The 21902-nt window shown below is 45.2% G+C and overlaps 1 protein-coding gene across 2 annotated transcripts in view; it reads left to right on the plus strand.

Annotated features, from left to right (window-relative positions):
- mctp1a (multiple C2 domains, transmembrane 1a) overlaps nt 1-21902 on the plus strand; it is a 132222-nt gene that overhangs the window by 109328 nt on the left and 992 nt on the right. For both annotated transcript variants that reach the window (XM_030105451.1, XM_030105452.1), the window contains exons 17-21: nt 9-65; nt 5870-5968; nt 13848-13957; nt 14614-14723; nt 14958-15055. In XM_030105451.1, coding sequence (XP_029961311.1) covers nt 9-65; nt 5870-5968; nt 13848-13957; nt 14614-14723; nt 14958-15055 — 474 coding nt within the window. The remainder of the gene's footprint in view (nt 1-8; nt 66-5869; nt 5969-13847; nt 13958-14613; nt 14724-14957; nt 15056-21902) is intronic.

Here is a 21902-nt window from a genome sequence, read left to right on the forward strand (position 1 = left end):
ACTGTCAGCAAGCAGTGGAGGACCTGCTGGAGGATGAGGATGAGGATTTTGACAAAGATGACAAGGTAATTATGTCTCTTGTCAGGGATGCACTCAGACAGCGCAAACACACACACACACACACACACACACACACACACACACACACACATACGCACACACATGCACACACTGCCTCAGGAGGGGTTGACACTGCTTCATAGACCGGAAACACAAACAGACTAACGAAATGACTCCATCTTCCCCTCCTATCTCTCCTCCCCTGTTCAGTTATTCTCACAGCCCGAGGCACAAACACATGTTCACAGATTGTACAACCTTTTAACCTTTTGAAAAGTTTTCTCTGTAGATGCACACATAACACATCCCTCACCTTTCCTCCGTGGTTTTGCCTTGTTTTCCTCTTCTAATGCAGTTCGGTGCACTGTGATTGCATTTCTCTTCATGTTGAATTTAACATAGTGCTTCAGCCCCGTCTTGCTGAGAACATGTGCCCATATAAAGTGCTTAGTTAGCTATTTAGGTCCATTCACTGCTCCTTTATGTCCCAGTAAAACAGCATCTGGGCTTGTCCAGACACTATCAGGTAACAACAGGTGGCTGCTTTACTGCCTCCGCTCGTTTACACTGTAGGAACAGCTACTGAAACAAATGCGACTGGATAGGCTACAGAACGCTGTCAATGTTCCACTTGGGAACGGTAATTGAAATCACACAGCTCTTTATCCACCCACAGTTATATCTTTCCTTTTTGTTTTGCTATTTTTTGAGTCACTTTTGAAACAAAATTATTTTCTTTTTGATTGTTCAAGTCTGATGAGTCTGAAGTAGTCTGAAACAAAGAGGACATTCAACAACCTTCAACAATCTAAAGACTAAAGTCACTTGAACGGTTAGTTATCAGATTATTCAGAATATATTAGATTAAACAATTATTTGCTTACTTCCAGCTGAATGATTTGAATTGTGCGTTTGGGTTATGAACTTATTTCTCCTAGTTTCTAATTTTACCCAGCTTTAATCAGCCTAGTTGGGTTCTGACATCTTTTCTTGCACGACTGGATGCTGAATATTCTCACTTGCAGTAGCTTGTTTCATTTTCAAGGGCTTTCGCTCGCATGCATGCACGCAGTTAAAGGGTTAAGCACATTTACAGTGCAGATGGGCAAATAGTCATCCCACTAGTCAGTCGTCCAGTCAAGCAATCAGTCAGCCAGGCAGCCAGTTGGGTGATGAGTGCACGAAGATATGTGAGCATTACATCCTCTCCCACAGTGATTCAGAAGCAAAGTTTCATTTCTGTGAAGTTCCAAGGCTGAAATGTAGAGGAGGGAGGGGCACTGACTGGAGATATGCACTAGTCAACCTTGAACCTTTTTTTTTTTTCTTTTCTTTTGACCTTTCTTTACATCTTTCTTCCTCCATTGCATTTTCTGGGTCCTCTTAGGGAAAAAAAAAATACAGGCATTTGAAAAACTGCAGATTATATGAAATACATTATGGACTTTCATATTGAAATGAGATGCAGAAGCAGCTTGGGCGGCCTCTGTCAGATTTGGTGCCATACTGATTATTCCAAATAAGAAGGCCTTGCTTCCTGTTCACACAGGGCTGGGATGCAGGATAGCACTGCCACCACAAAGGCTACAATTTACCAACTCTGGCTTCATACATTTTGATCTATTGCTCCCCTCAAATGGTAGCATTTCATTTGAGCTGTAGGGGGGGTTGAAATGGGGGGCTTTTTTCTTCTTCTTTTTTTTCTCTTCACCTACATCTTCTTCCCTTTCCACTCTTCTTTTTCCCTTCCTCAGTCATCCCTTCACATGCGCCCCTATTTCTTTGACACATACTCACTCTCTTCCCTTTGCTCTCCCTCCAACCTGGTTAAGTGCAGAACAAATGGAGTTTCAAGGCTAAGCAAATTTGTCTTTTACATTGGATATGAGCTACAGCTTCAGATCGAATGAGTAAGTATGAAGGACGGGTCAAAGGAGGCCTCTTTTATGGCACAGGCCTATAGGGGAGAGGGAGAAGAAGAGAGACGGAGAGAGGAGAGGAAAAAAAAGATTAATAAATGTGCCAAGGCCTCATTTTAATTGAACTTGAAGCATATGTTGCAAGTACGTACAATCCGTCCCAGATGTTTACTCCGGCCATGTGCATAGCTCTTCCTAGTGCACCACAAGGCAGCTATTAGCTGGGTAACCTTTGCTCCAGAGGCTAAATGGGGTATTACATGGCCAAAAAGTAGAGCACCTGTTTTTCATTGCATCCAGGAACCCTTGCAGGCTTTTTGCCTTGGATCACCACATGTGTTTTGACTTAACGGACTGTCGGGCCAACGTGAAAAGTGTCTTTTTTGTGAGCAAGCACTGATATTAGTCACTTAATCTCAATGAAAGTCCAGCATTCAGACTAATTGATGGGGATGGCTGAGTTGTTAAAGCCAAGCAGGCAGGCACATGAATGTTGAAAGAGTGAGCACATTTTTTTTTTCTTTGACTGCCTTGATGTGTGAACTGACCTTCATAGTGAACAATTACCAATATGTATTTTCTGCACACAAATCTACATACAGACAAAATATTTGGTAGCAATACGCCGCTTCACTAACTGTAAATTTCCAAAATCAAATCATAAGCAGAGACACAGCACAGATTCCACCCTCCTTTTCACATTTATGATCAGGTAAATAGATGCTTGATGTTTTTACTAAAGTTGTACACACTGAAATAACCCATATTGTTTGTATTTCACGTGAACTTATATACAGTTTTCATTGTTTTCACTGGTGCACTTTTTTTAAGAGAACAGCCATTGCACTGACTCCCACATGCTATGTATTTAAAGATAACTTAATAAGTTATTATTATGTTACTGTTTGCTTTAATCCAAGGATAGAATTTCATAAGAAGAAATATTGAACACAGGTTGAGTTGAAATCATAGAAACTGGACTGGGTTAAAAGTGGAAAGCAATATTTTTTTTTCTGTACTGTTATTCAATACATCGGGGAATTTCTCTTATTTAGAAAAAAGCTAAAGAAAACACTATAAACGTGCATAAACGGCTGGTCTGTCAAATCATCTGTGACTTCTCTCTTTGCTTATCACCTCCAGCACAAAGGTAATTGTTGATTTTTGTTTTTTTTCTATTTTACATTTGTTTTTATCTTTGTAAGTATATGTTCTGTGATTCCCCTTTTGAGAATTCTCACGTACAGTTTGAGCTTCAGATTTGAGCACTATGGGATTGGAGTCGAAAAAAAGAGCATGCCGCTAATTCCTATATTTACAGGCTGCTGTCTGCGGGGGTTTTAGTGTATAATGTGGTCCGTGATGTCTCCTCTCACCTATGGGCTCACTGTCCAGAGCTGGCACGAGACAATCAGCTCCAGGCTCTGCATCGGTGTGTGAGCGCTGCAAGTGTTTCTGTTTGTGTGTGTGTGTGTGTGTGTGTGTGTGTGTGTGTGTGTGTGTGTGTGTGTGTGTGTGTGTGTGTGTGTGTGTGTGTGTGTGTGTGTGTGTGTGTGTGTGTGTGTGTGTGTGAGAGCACCTCACACACGTGTGTGCAGCTCAGCTGCCTCCCAGAGGGGGGCTTACTGGAAAAATGGAGGGAGAGAAACAGGAAGGGAGAGAGAGAGAGAGAGAGTGAGTGAATGAGAGAGAGACAGACTGAAGGAGTGTGGAGATTACCCTCACACGGTTGACTGGTCACTGAAGCGCTTGTGCTCCGCTCAGCTAGGCTCCACTAGCCTCAGGAGGACCTGACACAGATAAGATACACACTGCAATCATGTCCTGCTCACGGGCTTACTGCTTGGTGCACTCCCTCTCTTTTCTGCCTACATGTCTATCTATCAATATCACTCTCTCGAACACACACACACACACACACACACACATACACACACAGATTTCAAAATTTCTCATGGTAGTGAATAAAGAGCAGGCATTATTCCTTATCATAGATAAATTGACCTGAAATATTTGAATTTTTTTTGGATTATTTTTGATTATTATGAAACTAATTGTTCAATGCTTTATGGTAATGGGTTAAACACAAAATTAGTGGCTGTCTTTCAGCATGTCGTTTGATCCATACAGTTTTTCAAGCAGAATTTTGTTTGTGTTCTGTTTTCAGCAGACTCAGGACATACGTTTTATGTTTTGTAAGCCAAGGCAGCATGTCCGCTGCATGTATAAGAAACAGTGTTTGCATCTGTTTCTTCATCCCTCCTGCCACATGGTCATCTTCCTACACCACAGTATCTCTTTATCCTTCTCATCTACAGTGGTGAGACAGCCATTTCACCCTCTGCTGCCTCCCCCGTGGGCATGACTCATGCACATACATGTACACACACACACACACACATACACACAAAATCCAGCACATGTGTGTGTTTATCAGTGATTCTCTGGCAAGCGTATGACTCCTGGCGACTGGCTGATATCAGCACACATGTAGAGATCCTACAGGCCTTCCAGCCATTTTCAACTATTGATTCCATTTTTTGCATCCATCTGTCATCTTCTTCCACCGATCTCTGCCTCGGTGTCTGTACCACAAAGTCAGGGCCTATACTTACTGTTCTGTGTAAAGTTAGGCAAAATACAGACTTTGTCTTGTGGAAAAAAGTTTAAACCAGCACCCCACACACACAAACACACACACACACACACACACACACACAGCCAAAAAAAAGGGAAGAAGTTTTCAGAGTTATCTCCATGTCGCATACAGAGCGTTGCAGCACCTTCCCAAGGCCCGACGCTCCTCTCCGAATCCCAGTCACGGTGCTGCGCCGATCTCTCAGATACTAACATGGCATAATGTAATTGGACTAAAGAGAGCACTGGGAATTATATCAATGCCCTGGAAAAAAGTGTGACTGAAACGCTGTTCTGGGGAGGCTATTGAGCTCGCGATGCCGTGGGGTAGCTTTCAGGTATCGTCGGGGTTTCAGCTGCTGAGGAGAATGGGGGAGAGAGAGAGCAGAAGAGAAAGGAAGAGAGAAAAGTTTGAATGTCTGTGTTCTTTTCTTCTCGCCGCCTGTGAAGGATGAAAAGCGTCATGCTGTAAAAGATGCTTTTGACTTTTCCGCTTCATTTTTCTTTCCATCTCGCTGTCTTTTTTTTCCCCCCATTGTTCAGCAGAGATGCTGGTAGGAACTGCATTTTAATCATGTTTGGCTAATAGAGGGAGGAATGAAAACAAAAGGGAGGGTGAAAGAGGCACGGAGGGGTATTGTCTCTCTGTGCAAAATGCACTGCATTGTTTGTTTGTTTTTCCTCTTTGTCACACACATACATCAGGTGGATCATCTCTCACTATCTCTATTCCCCCCAGATATATATCTCTTGCTTTATCTCTTGCTCTCTGTCATTGCTCCCTTATTCTCTGTTTCGCCACGATTCTTTCTCCACTTTAACTTTAACTCTGCCCTTTGTTATTTAAATGACTTTTTGTTGTGCTTTTGCACTGCGGGTCTTTCTTTCTGCGTTGGACAGTAAACTTTAAAATCACCCGCAACTTTATAGAAATCAGGTCACGGTCGCCTCGCTGAACGTAGCAAGAACACATGCTGCAACAAATGCAAGCCTCCAGTGGTTTTTAAATCAGTCTATTTATTTGAAGCCCGAACAAAGGTGAGTATTGGAATAGATGACTCTCCCCTGCTCTTAAAAAACTTAAATATGTTACCTTTGCCATGCTTATGTTTTCAGTCTCTGCAGTGCCTCTGGTGAGATAAGTGTATAAGACCCCAGTTGTTAAACACAACGTTTAACCTTTTGTGTGTAACCATTTTACATTCATTTCTGTGGGTTGTAAAGAGAAAATTTCGCTGTAATCTATCCACAAGGACCCTAAACCAGACCCCTGGGACGACAGTCGTGATAAAAACCATATCCTTGAGGATATGTTGGCTTCCTGGCACTTTGAGTGGATACGGGCGATGGTGGTAAGTGAACATGTGTGTGGCTCCGGCACTGACTCCCGATGGTGTGTGTCATTGTCTTTCTGATTCTCTATTTAGCTCATCGTCTGTCCGGCGGCCTCTGTCTGCTGTCCTGTCGGGGTTTGTGTGCAGTACCTGTTCTCTGTCCGCGTCTCAATTAACACTTACACACTGCACGTCCGGCCCTCCCAACCCAAACCCACCGCAGGGGCCCTGCCTGTGCCTGCTCCTTAAGGTGATGGGGAAACTAATTTAGCTCCGGCATGAAAGGCTGCTCCCGACTTTCCGTGTGACTTTCCTTTTAGCATCGTACACCTGCTATCTCGCAAGGTGACAGCTTTGAGTAGAGGTGAGACTGCGTGCTTGCTGTGTTTTGCTGATTGGAGTGTTGACTGTTTGGCAATAAAGGGTCAATAGAGAGTTATGTAAGTGTGTTTGCAATAGGGGGATATATTCAGAAAATGTCTTTATGAAGAGGTTTATGTACAAAGCCTTTTACAATAAACATATTTAAAAAAATTCCAAAATAATGATTGTATCACACATTAGAACTCCTGAATTGCTGATCATCAGCAAGTTACGAACAATATTTCTAATAAATTTCTGTGTGTATGCGCGTGTGTGTGCGTGCGTGTGTAGTGGTTGGTGCGGTGATTTGAACCAACTTGCGAGTGCCTTTTCTTTAAAGTTGCTACAGGAACAGCAAAACTATTTCATATTGCCGGAGCAAATCCCAACGCTCATTATGCCTAATGCAACAATGTCGGCTCCCCCAACTGTTATTGTTCTGAATCACATACACACAAGTGGCTGAACCAACTGAACTTTTTGATTGATGAACTATGCATCAAAGGTTTACTATGAGCGCTGTGTGCACTGTAGGTGAGGAGTTCCTGTGCGCTCTCATCCACCCAAAGTAAGTCTCTCCGAGACTCTCACCAAATAGGATGTTGGAGATGGCACACACTCAGCCCTCCCGGTCTCTCATTGGACAGAATGTGGAGCACAACACTTGACAGCAGTGTCGTCTGAATTTGAAAGTCAGACATGTAAGGAGGCAGCCGCCACCTTTTCTTTTAACAAGAGTCATAAATCTGTAATGAGCACAGAGAGAATGCATATTTTATTTACTTTTTTGAAGACGTGATCTCTTCACTTCACAGCTATGCACTCTCGTTCTCTTGGTTTTTTTTTTTTCCTCCCTCTTCCAAAACAAAGTTTAAGACAGTGGCTTTTACAGCTGTTTCTATTGCCTGCATGTCTCTGAACATCAATATATAATTAAAGGTGTGCCAAAGTTAGCGAGTCTTACAGACCTGGGTGTTGGATCTAATGTAACCCCATCAATTGTAAGACATTATTTAATAGGGAAAGAAAAGTTTATTTGTTGTGTAGTCTTAGAAACATATATTCTGAGAATAATTTCTGTACGCAGTCTGCAGTTATGTAGGCTCATATGTACCCCTGTTTGCTATTACAGTTTACTTTACAGGGACAAGTACATAGGATAGATCAAACTCACTTTCCTCGGCGCGTGGATGATTTTCGGCCTACACAGGCACAGAGTCACCCGAAGACAAGCGGTCAGACGGACACACAGACGGGGGAGGACGGGCTAGAAGCAGCAAAACCAGGCCAACAGAGGACAAGAGTAATGTTGTCCCATTCATCACACTCTGCCAGGCTGGATCCTGGGAAGGACAGGGGAAGGAGAGTGCAGGAGCAGGGGAGCAGAGGTGAGGCCGGGTGGGTGGGGGTCGGCCGGCGTGCAGCAGGAGGCATGGAAGGGGTGATCAGGCGATCGGGAGCAGAAGTTGTGTGGATGGTAGTCATTTATGCGAGCTTGTGAGTGTGTGTCTGCGGCTGACCTTGAGTCTGATAAAGTAGCTGGTGTGGTGGAGGTGATGAGAGGCCCCGGGGGGAAGATGGGTAAAGATGATCAGTGGCAAACAACCTCCTGCCAACCAGACACATTAGAGACACACACACTCATAACACCAGGAACCTTTCTCTTTAGGGCTGGAAGCAGAGGTCAAGCTGAAAATAAGTCACCAACGTCACCAACTCTTCCTGTTGATCCCTCTATCCTTCGCTTTTACATTTGTGTATATTTATCCTCGCCATGGGACCTGGCTGAGTGAAGAGACTAATTAGTAGGAAAGAGCATTATGTCTGCCCACTCCACCTTCAGCTGACAGTCTTAACTGGAGTTTAACTTTGTTGGAGCAAGCCTCAGTTCACACAGATTTTCTCACACGTGTATACACCGCAGTGTATAAACACAGACATACAGATATACACTCTCTCCCCTCATTGCTCCATTAAGGCCTGCAGGAGCGCGATGCCAACACTCACATCTTAAAATGGCCTTTCTGTGTGTGAGCAGCTTGATGAGGGCCAGGAGGACGTGCTGTGCATCCCAACACGCTAGTTAAACAGATATTTATGTGTTTTGATAAAAAGAGAGGGAGGGAAATAGTTGTATTCCCCCACATCCGCTCATGGACGAGTTGTTATATTGGATAAATTATTTATTAAAATGGCAGTGGCTATCCCCCCCCCCCCCCCCCCCCCCCCCACTCTCAGAAAAAGCGCTAACATCTGCCTCTTTCATGTGGCGCTGGCAAGGTGCCAGCTTGCATGGTGGTATCTGAGGCCATCCACAGGGTCTTTGTCTTGTCTTGTTGTCATTTCATGACAGAAGGGAGATGTTCTTCTAGGCCACTGGGTCCCCGAGTTTCCTTTTTTTTTTTAATCCCGGGGGACCTCTCTTAACTCCCAGTTGGTAGAAACTGTGACTCCCCGCTTCCCAGCGGAGTTGGAAATACTTGGAATCGACACCAATAAAACATCAGTGCTTGAGCTGAACTATTTAAACGGAGAACATAAGAGATAGAAAGCGCTCAATACTGCATTTGGTGTGCCGCCAAAAATGTCCTGCTTATGAATTTGTTATTTTAAAAGTACCGGAGAAAAAAGTAAAAATAGAAAATACAGTATTTTACGAAGCCATTCCAGGAATTTTCATTTTGTGTAAATGTGGAATTTGACTCCTCCTGGGTGGGAATGAACTGTCATACTCTCCTCCATGATGAATGAGGCCTTAAAATGCTGTTCTTACTGATTGGAGTTTGCATGTTCTCTCTCCATCTGAGCTTCCAGTCCAATGGGGAAAATCTGCTTTTTATCCTGTTTTGTTTGAGGGAGGCTCCTGCACTCCTCAACTAGTGGGTATTGAGTGTGAATGCAATGATTAGAATTGTTTCCTGGAATCATTCAAATGGCTGGCAGGGTGGTTTTCAAACTTTTCATAGTGTGTACGACCTGAGAAAATATCCAGCTGTACCACCAACATGACTGAACGTACTGTAGCAGAGGCTATGTAACTAAACCTTCCCTTTCTTTTATAATTGTTTCTTTTTTTTTTTTTAAAGACATGGCCATCCATGCAGTTGTAGGATACAGTTGATGCTAATCATATTAATTGTGCCATCCCTCAGTGTTGTAAGGGATCTGGAAACGTAATTTTTGTCGCCCCGACAGCATCACTCAGCTTGTCGGTGTTCCTTTCCCTCCCATCTTTCCACAGGGTTGGAAATGGGAGGGATACCGACTCGCAGCAGTTACAAAATCAACAAGAACAGTTTCAGATGCCCTCTGGGAGCCACATATTAGCATCCTGTCACGTTTTATATGACATTTCAATTTTTACTGTGCTGCCAGTGTGAGGCAGGCAAAAAAGAAAAACAAAGAAAAACAGGTGCAGTTTTAGCACAGCAGCAATGAGCAGCAGCCACTTGTGGTTCAGACTCATTTCGTTGTGTGATCGGACATATTCTGCTACATTATAACTGTTGGGTTTATTTTCTTCTTCTTTTTTTTATAGTGGAAGTCAGCTGGGAGAACAGGCTGATCGGAGGTTAAAATAGCCGCAAATGGCTCTTTCCCCTCCACCCAGTAGATATAGGACAGATATTTGAGTCCATCATAATAGGCTAAGTCCTCAGTGACCCCTCTCTTGTTTAGCTCTAGGCCTTGGGTCAGTGAAGAACAAACTGTCTTTGCAAAGTTTACAGCTGCTCGCTTTGCACTTTTGCATATACATAGATGTACTTTGCCACGGTGGGCTCTCGAAAAGAGAAGTGGAGCAGACACGTTCACAGAGGCACAGTGCATCTTTCCTTTGTTAAATATTTAATCAAGTGTTTCAGCGAGTTTACCACATTTGTTTACCACAATTTACCACCAAGTGCAATGTGGTTAGCCTGACTTGGCTGTTTCTTTCTATCTGTGTGTGTGTGTGTGTGTGTGTGTGTGTGTGAGTGTGAGTGTGTGTCCCTGGGCTCTCTGTGGTATCACTGAGGGTTATTTTTTTTCCTTCGCGCACGCAAACAACTGGCATCACTTTAACGAGCCTCCCCACCACCAGACCGATGGGTGTTCGGCTGTGGTTTCATATCACACTCTGCACCTTCAAACAATGATGCAAACTTTGGACATAACCAGAGAAGATGGATTTATTGCTTTTAAAGGGCACACATGCAATTAAAACATGCAACTCTCAGCCAACAAAGGACACAACAACACTAAATATTTCCACAACCAACCCGATGGGAGTTAATTGATGTCAAAGAATGTCATCTGCACAGAGAAACATTTCATTTCGTTTGACTGGATACACAGCGCAGTGCGGCTCTGTTAACTTCAGCGTGAACTTACATCACAGCGTGAGAGGCTCTGGCCTTCCTCTATAGGGTACATTATCGTATAAAGGATTTTTTTTCTGAGTGTTTGAGAATGATAATTAGGGAAGTGTAAACGCCTCAAGATCCCCTGGTTTGTGTGTGAGATACTCTGAAGTGTGAATACTGGCAATGCTTTTTAATGATTTTCTGCATTAACAGAGTACTGATGGTCACGGGCATGAAACACATTAAAAAGTAATTATTGTCTTTTATCCTATATCTGTTTAAATGACAACAGAGAGTGATACATCGTGCTGTAGTGTTTGGATTTTCTTGCATATATTTTGCCTTCATTCTAAACTTCTAAACTGCATGCGAGGTAGGTGCTCCTGGGAGAAGTGCACACATCCGCACAGATTCACGGCTGTTCTAGAGCTGATGAAATTGTAAAGTCGGAGCATTTAATCATTCAACGGCCCGAACAGATTGAACTGACAGTTACTGAAATGTGTCAGTGTAACACATCACAGATGAACCTACGGTTGCACTTTATTAACATTTGTGATGCTGAACACATTAGGCAGGCTTATTACCCCGTCTGTTTGAATGATTCAAGCCATGAAGTTTCATCCATCAGAACAGTGTTGTCAGAGGTGCCTGGATTTGTAGCATGCTTTGAGCATTAACATGCTTTGCATCTGTAGCCAAGTTAAAGCAAGAGGCCGCACGGATTTCATTTTTATTAGCCATGCCTTCAGGTCTTCAAAAACAAACCCACTTAGGTTCCCTGAAAGACAGGAAGAGACAGATGGAAATACAGGCCCTGGGACCCCTGTAAAGACCCCTCCTGAGTGAAACTACAAGTTCGTCAAGACGGGAAAACCCAAGTCGTCATTACTTGTACACATGCGAGCCAGTGATTCAACCATGCATTCTTCCATAACCACTAAGACTATGACAAAGCTGAATTCTGTTACATAGATCCACTGTTAAGAATGTGTTAATCGTAGGCGCCTCACTGCAACAAAACCGATATATTCTGCTCAATATTTCATTCAAGAGAAAGTTTCCTTTAACCTTGGCTTCAATAACCTACGCTTCTTTCCTTTCTTTACTTGTTCTGTGATGATATTGTGATTTCAGATAATTTGCTCCATGCAAAAAGACTACTTTTAGTAGTCAAGGGCGCTTATCGTCTTGTGTTGTGATATAGTATTGTTTGTAGAGTCCCACAGCAAGACCAGGTGTGCAGACCAACCTTATCTAATGGCTCTAGTGTGCGTGCGTGCATGCGTGCGTGTGTGCGTCCATTATAAGAACAGGTTGCCTGACTCCATATGTGCGCAGTGTGCAGGGAAGCTGGGAAAACAAGGTTCTCCGTGGCCCTCTGTGTTATTGCTACCTCCCGCCTCCACGAGCCGTGTTTGAAGACAGGAAATAGGAGTCAGACTGCAGTCCGAAGGGCATGTGGCAATGGTTTATACTCCAGTGACCTCCGACTTATCCTCTCCACCCCCGCCCGCTCTCTCACACCACTCCCGCGGCCCTCAAACAGTCTCCCCTGAGTCCGGGTTCGAAAATAAAATGTCCTGACCCGGCCCAGCCCGGCTCGACTCGGCCTTACCAAGCCCAGCACAAAAGACACTGCGTTCCGAGATTTGTTTGAGCGAGCAATGGAAAACAGATGGACTCCTAGGAGCGAACTGAAAAGAGGAGGAGACTGGGAGGAGAAAAGAAAGGGAGTCTTGTAAAATATTTGCAAAGAAAAATAACCCAGAGTCGCTGTCTAATTATATCTATTTGTCTTGTGTGGTTTTGCTGGGGAGGCCATGTGGTCTCCCCGACTGCTCCATGGTTCATTTTTCACATTATCTGATCCTGGATGCGGAGCAGAAAGAAGAGGGTGGGTTTGGGGGCAGTTTGGGTCTCAGTGGGAGGCGGTGTGGCGAGGTGGGGGGGTTGGGTGGCCTCAAGGAGCGAAATGTGGTGAAGGCCTCTGAGGTCCCGAACGTTTTATATCTTTGACTGCTTTACTGTCTTCTTTGAGTTTGATGTTTGAAATTACAGAGTTTTACTTATCCTGTCTAACTTTGTCCATCCACCTTAGTTGATAACACAGACATTTTTTTTCTTCAGTAAAAGGGAAATGCTTGTTAGTCATTTGTGGTTATACTCCTGTAGCTGAGTCGCGATAAAGTTTTATTTAAACCTGTAACTGATTTTCTATTTTGCAGTAAACCGACAGGTTCCTCAGGTAGAATTGTTTGAACTGCTTTGACGTAATAATCTTTGCCAACTCGATTGAATTCTCGTGCTCTTTTCATGTCATAAACTGACCAGCCATGATTACATAAGCGATTCTCTCTTCGATATCTCTTCCAGTTTCCCGAGCATGCCCTCCGATCACATCTAGCCACAACCAAGTCTGCGTGTTGATGTCCTCACTCAGCCGATGGCTTTAGACCGCTCTCTGTCACCTCGTTCTGTCCAGACCCGTCCTCCCCCTGCCTGCCAGTCAGCAGGCAGCTCGTTGACTGTTGCATGACTTCTGAAACTCTTCACTTTGTTTCGCGGAGAGGGGCTGGTTTTGTAGGCTTAAACGTCCCTTGCCTGGTTTGCGGTTTCTTCCCCCGCCCCCCGCCCGCCCCCCCCCCCGGAACCCTGACAATATTCTGAACTCTTCATGGTGGGTGACGGCGTTAATAAGGTTGATAATGTTGTCACGGCTGGTGACATCATCACAGTGTGCCAGCCAGCAGAACAAAAGGGGGCTCTGCCCAGTCTTCCTCGCCGTCTTGGCAGCAGCAGCGGAGAGAGAGGGGGGAGAGCGAGCGAGCGAGCCCAAAGATTGATTCATCCATTCGGCTTTCAGTTTAATTCTCCCTTTCTATTCACATATTCAAATTTTCCTGTGTGAGCATTTGTTAGGAGGAAAACATTTTGATTTGTTCTGCCAACTTTATATCTCTATTACTGCTTGCAGTGAAAGCGCTCCATCACTTCATGCAGGATATCCGGTGATTTGGCTTCCCACTCCAGATCTTTGACGCTATTTAAAATGTATTGTCTTCGCTGAGATGCCTGTGCCCAGCCTCTGTCTTCTCTCTCTCCTCTTTCTCTTTCCTCCCCTCACTCTGCATCTCTTCCTTCCTCATCCCCCCCCCCTCCTGCATACATCTCTATCTGTCCTCTTGCAGGACTCAGAGAGAAAGGGCTTCATGAACAAGCTTTATGCCATTCAGGACGTGTGCATCAGCGTGCAGAATGCACTGGATGAAGTGGCCTCCTATGGCGAGAGGATAAAGAAGTGAGTCGTAAGCCTGCTCCTCGGCATTTGGCCCGCTCTGCTCCGCTCTGCACGTACTAGTGTTGTTTTTTTGTTGTTCTTTCCGGCTGTGCCAGGCTGGCCCGCTTCCACTTGCCAGCCTAACTGAGTGTAACTCAGTGCTGCTCTCAGGAAACACCGCCAGCATGACACCCAACCCTGAGACCCGAAACAGAAAAGGCTGCCTGTCTTTATGTCCATCACATCTCACTTAACCCTGCACAACCTCCCGAATCAGTCTACATAGTCGATTAAACACACTGCTGCATATGCACCCAAACACAGAGCCAGTCACTGACTGCATGCTCATACTGCGTCTGCAGGCAGCCTTAATCAAACATATTCTGAATGCGTCAAAAGGAAGAGAAGGGCTCAGTGTATTCTTTTAATTGAAAGCTGAATTTCTTTTCTCATATCTAAAACATTTAACATTCAACTTTAACTTGTGATTCAGTAAAATTCAATGCAATTTTACAGATTTGATTGTATAAATTGTGTTGCTTTATCGATCCTTCTAGCCTGCCGGCCTATCAAAAATATTAACTGGTGGTTTGTTATCTCTCAGTATGTTTTACACTCCGAAGCTTTGTTGTCTTACTTAATATCCAATACCTTTTTTTTTCCCCCTCTCTTTGCAGCACATTTAACTGGACCGTGCCTTTTTTAAGCTGGCTTGCCATTGTTGCCCTCGGAGTATCCACCATCATCATCTATTTCATCCCTCTTCGATATATAGTGTTGGCCTGGGGTGAGCTAATGTGTGGAGCAATATGTAATTAAATGTGAATACAGATGGCATCTATGCAATTTCATAGCGCCGCAGTTCGGCTTCTGTTTTGCTCACTGCTTCTTTTATTTTAATGGTGAAAAAACGGTCAGCTACAGAGGGCGTAAAAAAAAATACAGCCTTTAAGTAGTTCACCTTTAAGCGTTTCTTTCCCCCTTTTTTTAAACTACTTTCTCTCTGTTTTTCTCTGTAAAGGTGTGAATAAATTCACCAAGAAGCTACGAGACCCTTACACCATTGATAACAACGAGCTGCTGGACTTCCTGTCCAGAGTGCCCTCAGACGTGCAAGTGGTGGGTGAACTTTACATCTTTTATGTCTTTTTAGCATCACAACTCTCACTTCTAAAGCTCATCTTTTAAAATCTCCATCTCCAGCTGTGTTTCTGTCTTTTTCGTCCCTCTTGTCCCGTCTTTTCACTGGCTGCTTCACTTGTATGCGGGGTGAACCGACTATCCATTGTTTCAGCCATGCAGACGTCTAATTTAATTTCAAAGCTGTTTCTGTGTTTTCCTATTAATAGCTTCCTCGGCTAATTCAATTTCCACATACATGGCTGGAGCTGTGCAGTAAGATAACAAGGTTAAGTGAGTTTAGTGCCCAGCATATAACTAGGCTGATTGACTCCATCCACGTACACTCACACACAATTACAGTTAGCTGTTGTTTCCCAGTTATGCTAGTAATTGGAACAAAGCGTAAATAGGCAGTTAACCAGCCCCATGCGGTTTTGCTTTTACATTAACCGTGAGATCAGATTAACTTTGTGGCTGAAGACTACAGATGCTTGCTTAGGTACGATATCGCTTTGTTTGCATATGTGCGTGCGTGTGTGTGTGTTTATGTGTGTCTGTACGTCATCTGCAGCATGCTGCGATACCCAGGACAAACTGCAGTTTAAAATGCAATTAAGCAGCGGTGGAAAGTTGCTGTGTTATCCAGCACCGGTGGTGTCCACTGTGGCCGTTAAGCCCTGCTGAGCTCAGTTCAACACACACTTACACACACACACGAACGCAGATATACGCAAATGCAAGCCGGGGCTGAATGACCCGGGGCCTCTGATACGACCAATCCCCCACCACATCAGTGCTGACACACTTCCTCTTTGATCGCTTTTTGCCCACAACCCCTTTCATCTTTACAGGGTCATAATCCTTGCTCCCCTGCACACCCCTGACAGCCCCCCGTGTCCTCCTCCGTTCGGCCCCCGTGCAGTTTTACAGTTCTGTGGTTTACAGGGGCCTGCTGCAGCAGCAGGCGCAGGGCAAGTAGCCATCGATTTAAATGAGCCCAAGCTGTCCCCTCCGGTGAAGTGCAGCCACCTTACACACCTGGAGCCTGGGGGAGCGGAGTGGTGAAGGGGCCCGGGCCCGGCAGGTATGAGGCCTTTACAAGGCTCCTAATGAGGGCCTGCTGGCGAGGGAAGAGGGGGCAGACATGCTGCTCTGGTCTGGTGCCCATGCTGGCGTTAGAGCCGTGCCTACTGTATAAGTAACACTGTAAGTGCTACAGTTACAGTTATTGCTGCAGCTGTCGGTGTGTAATTGTTGCCAGATTTGACAATGAAGTTTGAAGGCTCACGGGGTGCGGGTGAAAGAACAGACACAGGCCTGCGTAGATACAACGGAGGAAAGGTTAAAAAGGAAAAATTAAAAGTGACTGAAGACAGAAAGTAAAATAGAGGTAATTAATTGTTGGGAATGGCCTGCGGAGGCTGGATTGTTCGCATAGCATTGCAGACATGTGCTGATTACCTTCCCACTGAATTCAGAGGTCAGCTTTTTGAGCTGACATTCTGCTCCACAGTCATCGGCTAAAAAACAGATCAGAACGTCCTGCACTGCGGTGCGTCCCGCTGCTGCCTCCGGTGGCTCGTTCACCTCATTGCCTGCCGCCCCCCCCAACCCCCCCCCGGCCTCACTGGGTCAAAGACGTCCATGGGAATTCATCCCCCCGAGGCTCTCGGAGGATCCAGAAAGGTGCCGGGGTCCAAACGGAGCGTTCCCTCTCAGGCACGTGTCTGTGGCACCCACTGGCACTGGTGCAGGGGCCCACTATGCCTGACACCCTGGATGACTAATGAAGTGCTATTTCCGGGCCCCAGTGTGACCTCTCTCACACACACACACACACACACACACACTCACACACACAGAGTCGCTGTCTCGCAGCAGTAGGGCATGTGAGGTGGGTTGGGGTGTTTCCGTGTGCTGTTCCGCATCATTTGAAGGTGCTTCAGTGCAGCCAGAACTGATGAGGTTCTAATGACTTTATATACAAAGGGCAGCCACGCTGGGCCACAGTCCATCAAAACGTACATCGCCGCGCTGCAGCCCGGCAGCCCGGCAGCCAAGGACCAGCTTCTGAACTCTGCTTTTCATTACTTTTCATTTCTCCTCATCGGGTTTGCTTACATAATCCTTTGTGAGAACAGTCATTCCTCATCAAGTTGTACAGCTAACGAAAGGTGTTGCCGTTTTGTAAATTAAACCCCTCAAAACACTGCTGCCGGGCCCCTAACGCCACTGCCAAACACCTTTTTAAAGCCAATCCCCAGTGGAGCGTGGAAGCTGCAGCCCCCTTTTTTTCCTTTTCTTTTTTTTTTTTACCACCTGAACAGTTTACTTAAATCATTATCTCCCCCTGTGAGCAGACATCTTAAAGCCTGGCATGGCGAGTGCTGCACGTGTGCCTGACAGAGTCGCCGAGTCGGAGTTCCTCGTATCTGGTCGGGATCTTTTACCAGCGCAGGCTGTCTTTATGGTCATTATCAAGAAATCCTTCATGTCCTCTTAAACGAGGCCAAACCGAGCACCTTCATGGCGCTAAGTATTCCCTACCTGGCGTTTGGGAGGTGTCAGTGCACCAGTATGTTTTACGACGCCATTAGCCATGTGAGCGAGGGAGTGCATAAGTAGGTTCAAGGCAATTAGCATGCCAAGTGGCCCTTTATGATCGGCGTAAAGGAGGTGGTTCAAATCCCCAATACAAAAATAAGCATGAATTCCAATTTAGCGCCTAATGAACAGCGGGGAGTCGGGTTAATATTTTTAGGCAACATTTATGTTGGGGAAGAAGCCTCGCCGGACATATAGGGGCAAAGGCAGGGTAGTTACAGGTTGAAACGCTGCCAGATGTCATCACTCACATGTAGCAGAGGTCTTAGTCACCTTCTCTTTGCCCTTCTACACTTCGGTGCCAAATTTAAACAATTTACTGCCAGCGCGACAATTATTCACTTGTCACTGTGTGTTTTGGAACAGAAGGTATCATAAGTAAAACTTTTTATCTTTTAAATTATTTAAAAAAAGTGGGGAAAAAAAAACAAAACAGGATGACTTATGCCACCTTGCCACGTCGTTCCTTTCAACACAATAGATGCAAGCGCTGTATTTTTGACGCGTCTGAACTGCACACAACAGTGTTCCCCTGGAAATATTTAATAACCCTTATGCTCCATTAAGTGTCACAGGAGATGAAACCTACGCTCACCGCAACAGGGCTGGAGAGGAGAATAACACAGTGTCATTAAAACGGAGCTCTCTTGCTCCCGTTTTTTGAACTCATTTATTTACACACCAATTTTTCCTGGGTTTTTTTTTTTTTTTTTGTTTTTTTGTGCTGACTTTGACACACCTTGGGTTTTTGCTTCATCTGTCTGCCCACATTTGAATCATCAAAATGTTGACAAAGGTTGAGAGGGAGGGAGAGAGAGAGGGAGAGGGAGCGTGAGAGAGGAGCAGGTCCCGGGATGCTTCGTGGGTAACGCCGTTAAACGAAGCACGATGCTCGGTACACGGCACCCCTTCAGCTCAGCACACTTCAAAGCCTGTTTTGCACTTGTACTGTCAACATTTGGGAGCGGAGAGGAGCGAGGGTGGAGCAGCCTTTGAGCAGCGCCGGGTCTTTACCCACTGCTTCTCCTGTCGATGTTCCCTTTAAGCGCCCCGCTCGTGTACCAAATTGCTCGCGCGCCTCGCTGCATTACCACACTTTTTACTTTCACCCAATTCCGGCTTCTTTTATTTGCTAACGTCCCACTTTCTCCTCGCCTCCTCTGCCTTTTCTTCTGTTTGTGACTTTAACTAGCTCCCGTTGTCTGCTTTGCCTTTGTGTGTATATATGCGCGTGTGTGTGTGTGTGTGTGTGTGATTAGTGGAGGTGAGCCCCGTGTGTGTCATCAGGTAGACCTGTCACCTGCGAGGTGGAATTGAACCTGTGACGCTCCAGCCCGTCTCCCCGGCGGCTGGCAGCTCTTCACAGGGAAAGCTCGCGTTTGATTGAAATCTTGTTTTTTCTCGCACCCTTTTCTTTTTTTTTTGTTTATCCCCTCCGCTGCTCTTCATGAGAAACAAAACTGTACTTTCTACTGACAAGCAAACTTTTCTTTGTTTGTGCTCACAAAGAGTTTTGTTTGGACAGGAACGTCAACGTGCAGAATTAAATTGCCTTACTCCTTTTTTTTTTTTTGAATGCTGCTGTAGGCGTTTGGCCGTATAATGGGACCAGTAACATCCAGTGATCCCGCGCAATACCTGTCCTACTTTTGAATTCATGCCGTCTTGTTAAACGTGCACAGTAAACAGTGAGAGGAGCTCGATGTGGAGAAACACTTTAATAAAGCTGGATTTTGTTGCAGCTTCCAGATATATGTCCATCTGAAGATGCTTTACATGAAGAAGCGCATTTATTCCGTGAAGTAAATTAAAATTAACTCACTTGTTTATCTACTCAAGCCATTGATCGTGGTCACGTGGGCATCGTGCCAGAGCTTTCACAGTCCCCCCCCAAAAAAACTACCATTGCACACACACATATCCACACACACACACAGGTACACACAGATGGGGCCATATAAACCCTCTCCATCCCCGGGGATTTTGTTCCGTTGTCTGCTTTAGTTGGCAGGGCTATAAAAGGATCCGCACCCACATGAGAGCAGTATCTGTCATCGCCCGAGTGTCCACAGATCTCCCTCCGTCTCACCCAGTCTCCTCTTCGCTCTCATTGTTTTTCCTCCTGTTTCCTTTGTTGGTTTATCTCGCTCTCTGCCCTCGCTCCCTTCATCTTTTGTCTATTTCTGTCCCCGTCTTTGTCGTACTTCCCATCATTCTTTCTCTTCCTCCACCTGGATCGCTCCCTCCTTTGCTTTTTTGGATCGTCTCCGACCCTCCTCTTCCTCGCCGATTTCAGCACGCGCGTATTTGTACAGCTGTTTGGTCGGATGTTAGTTTGCCTGGTGGACAGCGAGGAATATCCAGATCTGAATCAGTGCAGTCTGGCTGCCTAGTGAGGCGTAGAGAGCAACACATGCTGGCCTAACCACTCTGTAAGCACCTTAACGGGACATTGGTGACCACCACTGTGAGACAGCGGAAGGGAAATACCCCACTGTGTGTGTCTATGTGTGTGTGTGTGTGTGTGTGTTTATGGGATTTTAATGACACCGAGGTGGCATCTATGTGTTGGAGCACGCACACGCGCGCACGTCACCATCACTGGGCCCGGCAGTGTTTTTTATTTTTTCCGGCACAAACCCGCACACGTCTCTCTCACTCGCCGCTCAGACTCGCGCTCAGCGGACTGGAAGGCTCCGCCGGAGCGGCAGTGGGAACCAGTAGGAAGCGTCTGATGACGGCTCGTTCCCAGCCGGAGCGGAGAGACGCTCCTGTTCCCGTCCACCGCAGACAGACCCGCCACGAGACGGAACAGAGAAACCATATTGATGTCAGTTTGTTGTCTGCCTCCAGAATCAGAGGGAGTGTCAGTCAGTCAGACAGGCAGAGTAGCCTATAGTGCGTCAACTTAGGAGGGAATTCACTGACGATACCCGCTCTTTGGTGCTGCGACTGTCTAGCTTTTTTCTTTTTTTTTTTTTTTACCCCCATTAGTATTCTGATTCAGTGGCTACTGCTTGTCAGTGTCTTGAATCTGTCTAAGCTAGCAACTGTATTTGTGTGTGTGTGTGTACACACACACACACACATTTAAAAGTGAGAGACTGCCATGACAGTCTGCGGCTGTTGACGCACAGCCACTGTGATGCTGTTGCGTCTGAGTGTCCATCACTAGGCAGGAACGGTTCCTCGCTAAGATCTGCGCGCCGTCTCTGCAGAGCGTCACGTCAAGTGGAAATCCGCTCCTGTCGGGGAGGAATAAGTGGCAGCCTCCCGATGATCAGACCCAACGGCTTCTGAAAGGACAAATTAGAATAATGAGGGGATGCTCGGTTTACAGTGACGCAGTAGTGTGACGTAAATAAACATGAGATGATTAAGTAGATTGCTTAGCTTTTTGTTTTCACGAGTACACAAAAGTGTTAAGTTTTAGACTTTTTTGCTTCATCAGACTTATGAAGAATCTTTCTGAAGTGAAAATGAGACAGTGATTTTAAGCCCTCTACTTCTTCTTCTTCTTCTTTTTTTTTTAAATGTTGCCGAACTCCTTCAAGTTGTCTGAGGTACTTATAGAAGAGTCCAGATTGCTGCTGCGGTCCTGCAGCCAGCAGCTGACAGGAGATGTGTGCAGGACCAGAGAGCTCGGTGTGGAAACAGGAACCCCATCAGGCAGAGGTCACTCGTCGTGTCCTCTCATTATTGAGAAGAGGGAAAGTTCTGCATTGGCAGACAGCTGATCTGCGGCTCAGCCGACCTCGAGGAGGAGAAAATGGGCGAGACGGCTCACCGGAGGTTGCTCACCTTTTAAGTGAAAAAAAAAAAAAAGATCAGAATCTAATTGTATTTTAACGCGCCAAGTCAGACAAATAATTGAAAGAAAACCAAACTATATTTAAGAATGAAGTTAATAATTTAAGAAATTAATTGACTATTTTTACTGTCTTGCGTGGCCTTTCCAGATTTTAAACCCAGATTTTAAATTTAGCCGATTCAAAATGCAGTTACAAGAAGAGAGAGAGAAAAAATCATCATTGTTTTCTTGATTTTTAATAAATGAAAACATTTGCTTGTAATCTAAAATCAATTAGTTCACATTGGTACTTAATGATGCAGTGTTTAGCATTAAAGCTGAACAGAGTTTTAAATGAAACTTTAGGATTGTTTTAAAGTTTGGCCACGACACTGCTGTGTTTCAAAGCACCCTTCTAACTGGAGTTTTGTGGTTTTTACTGCTTAAAGC

Source organism: Salarias fasciatus, chromosome 12, assembly GCF_902148845.1.
Source record: "Salarias fasciatus chromosome 12, fSalaFa1.1, whole genome shotgun sequence".
NCBI classification, from domain to species: domain Eukaryota; kingdom Metazoa; phylum Chordata; class Actinopteri; order Blenniiformes; family Blenniidae; genus Salarias; species Salarias fasciatus.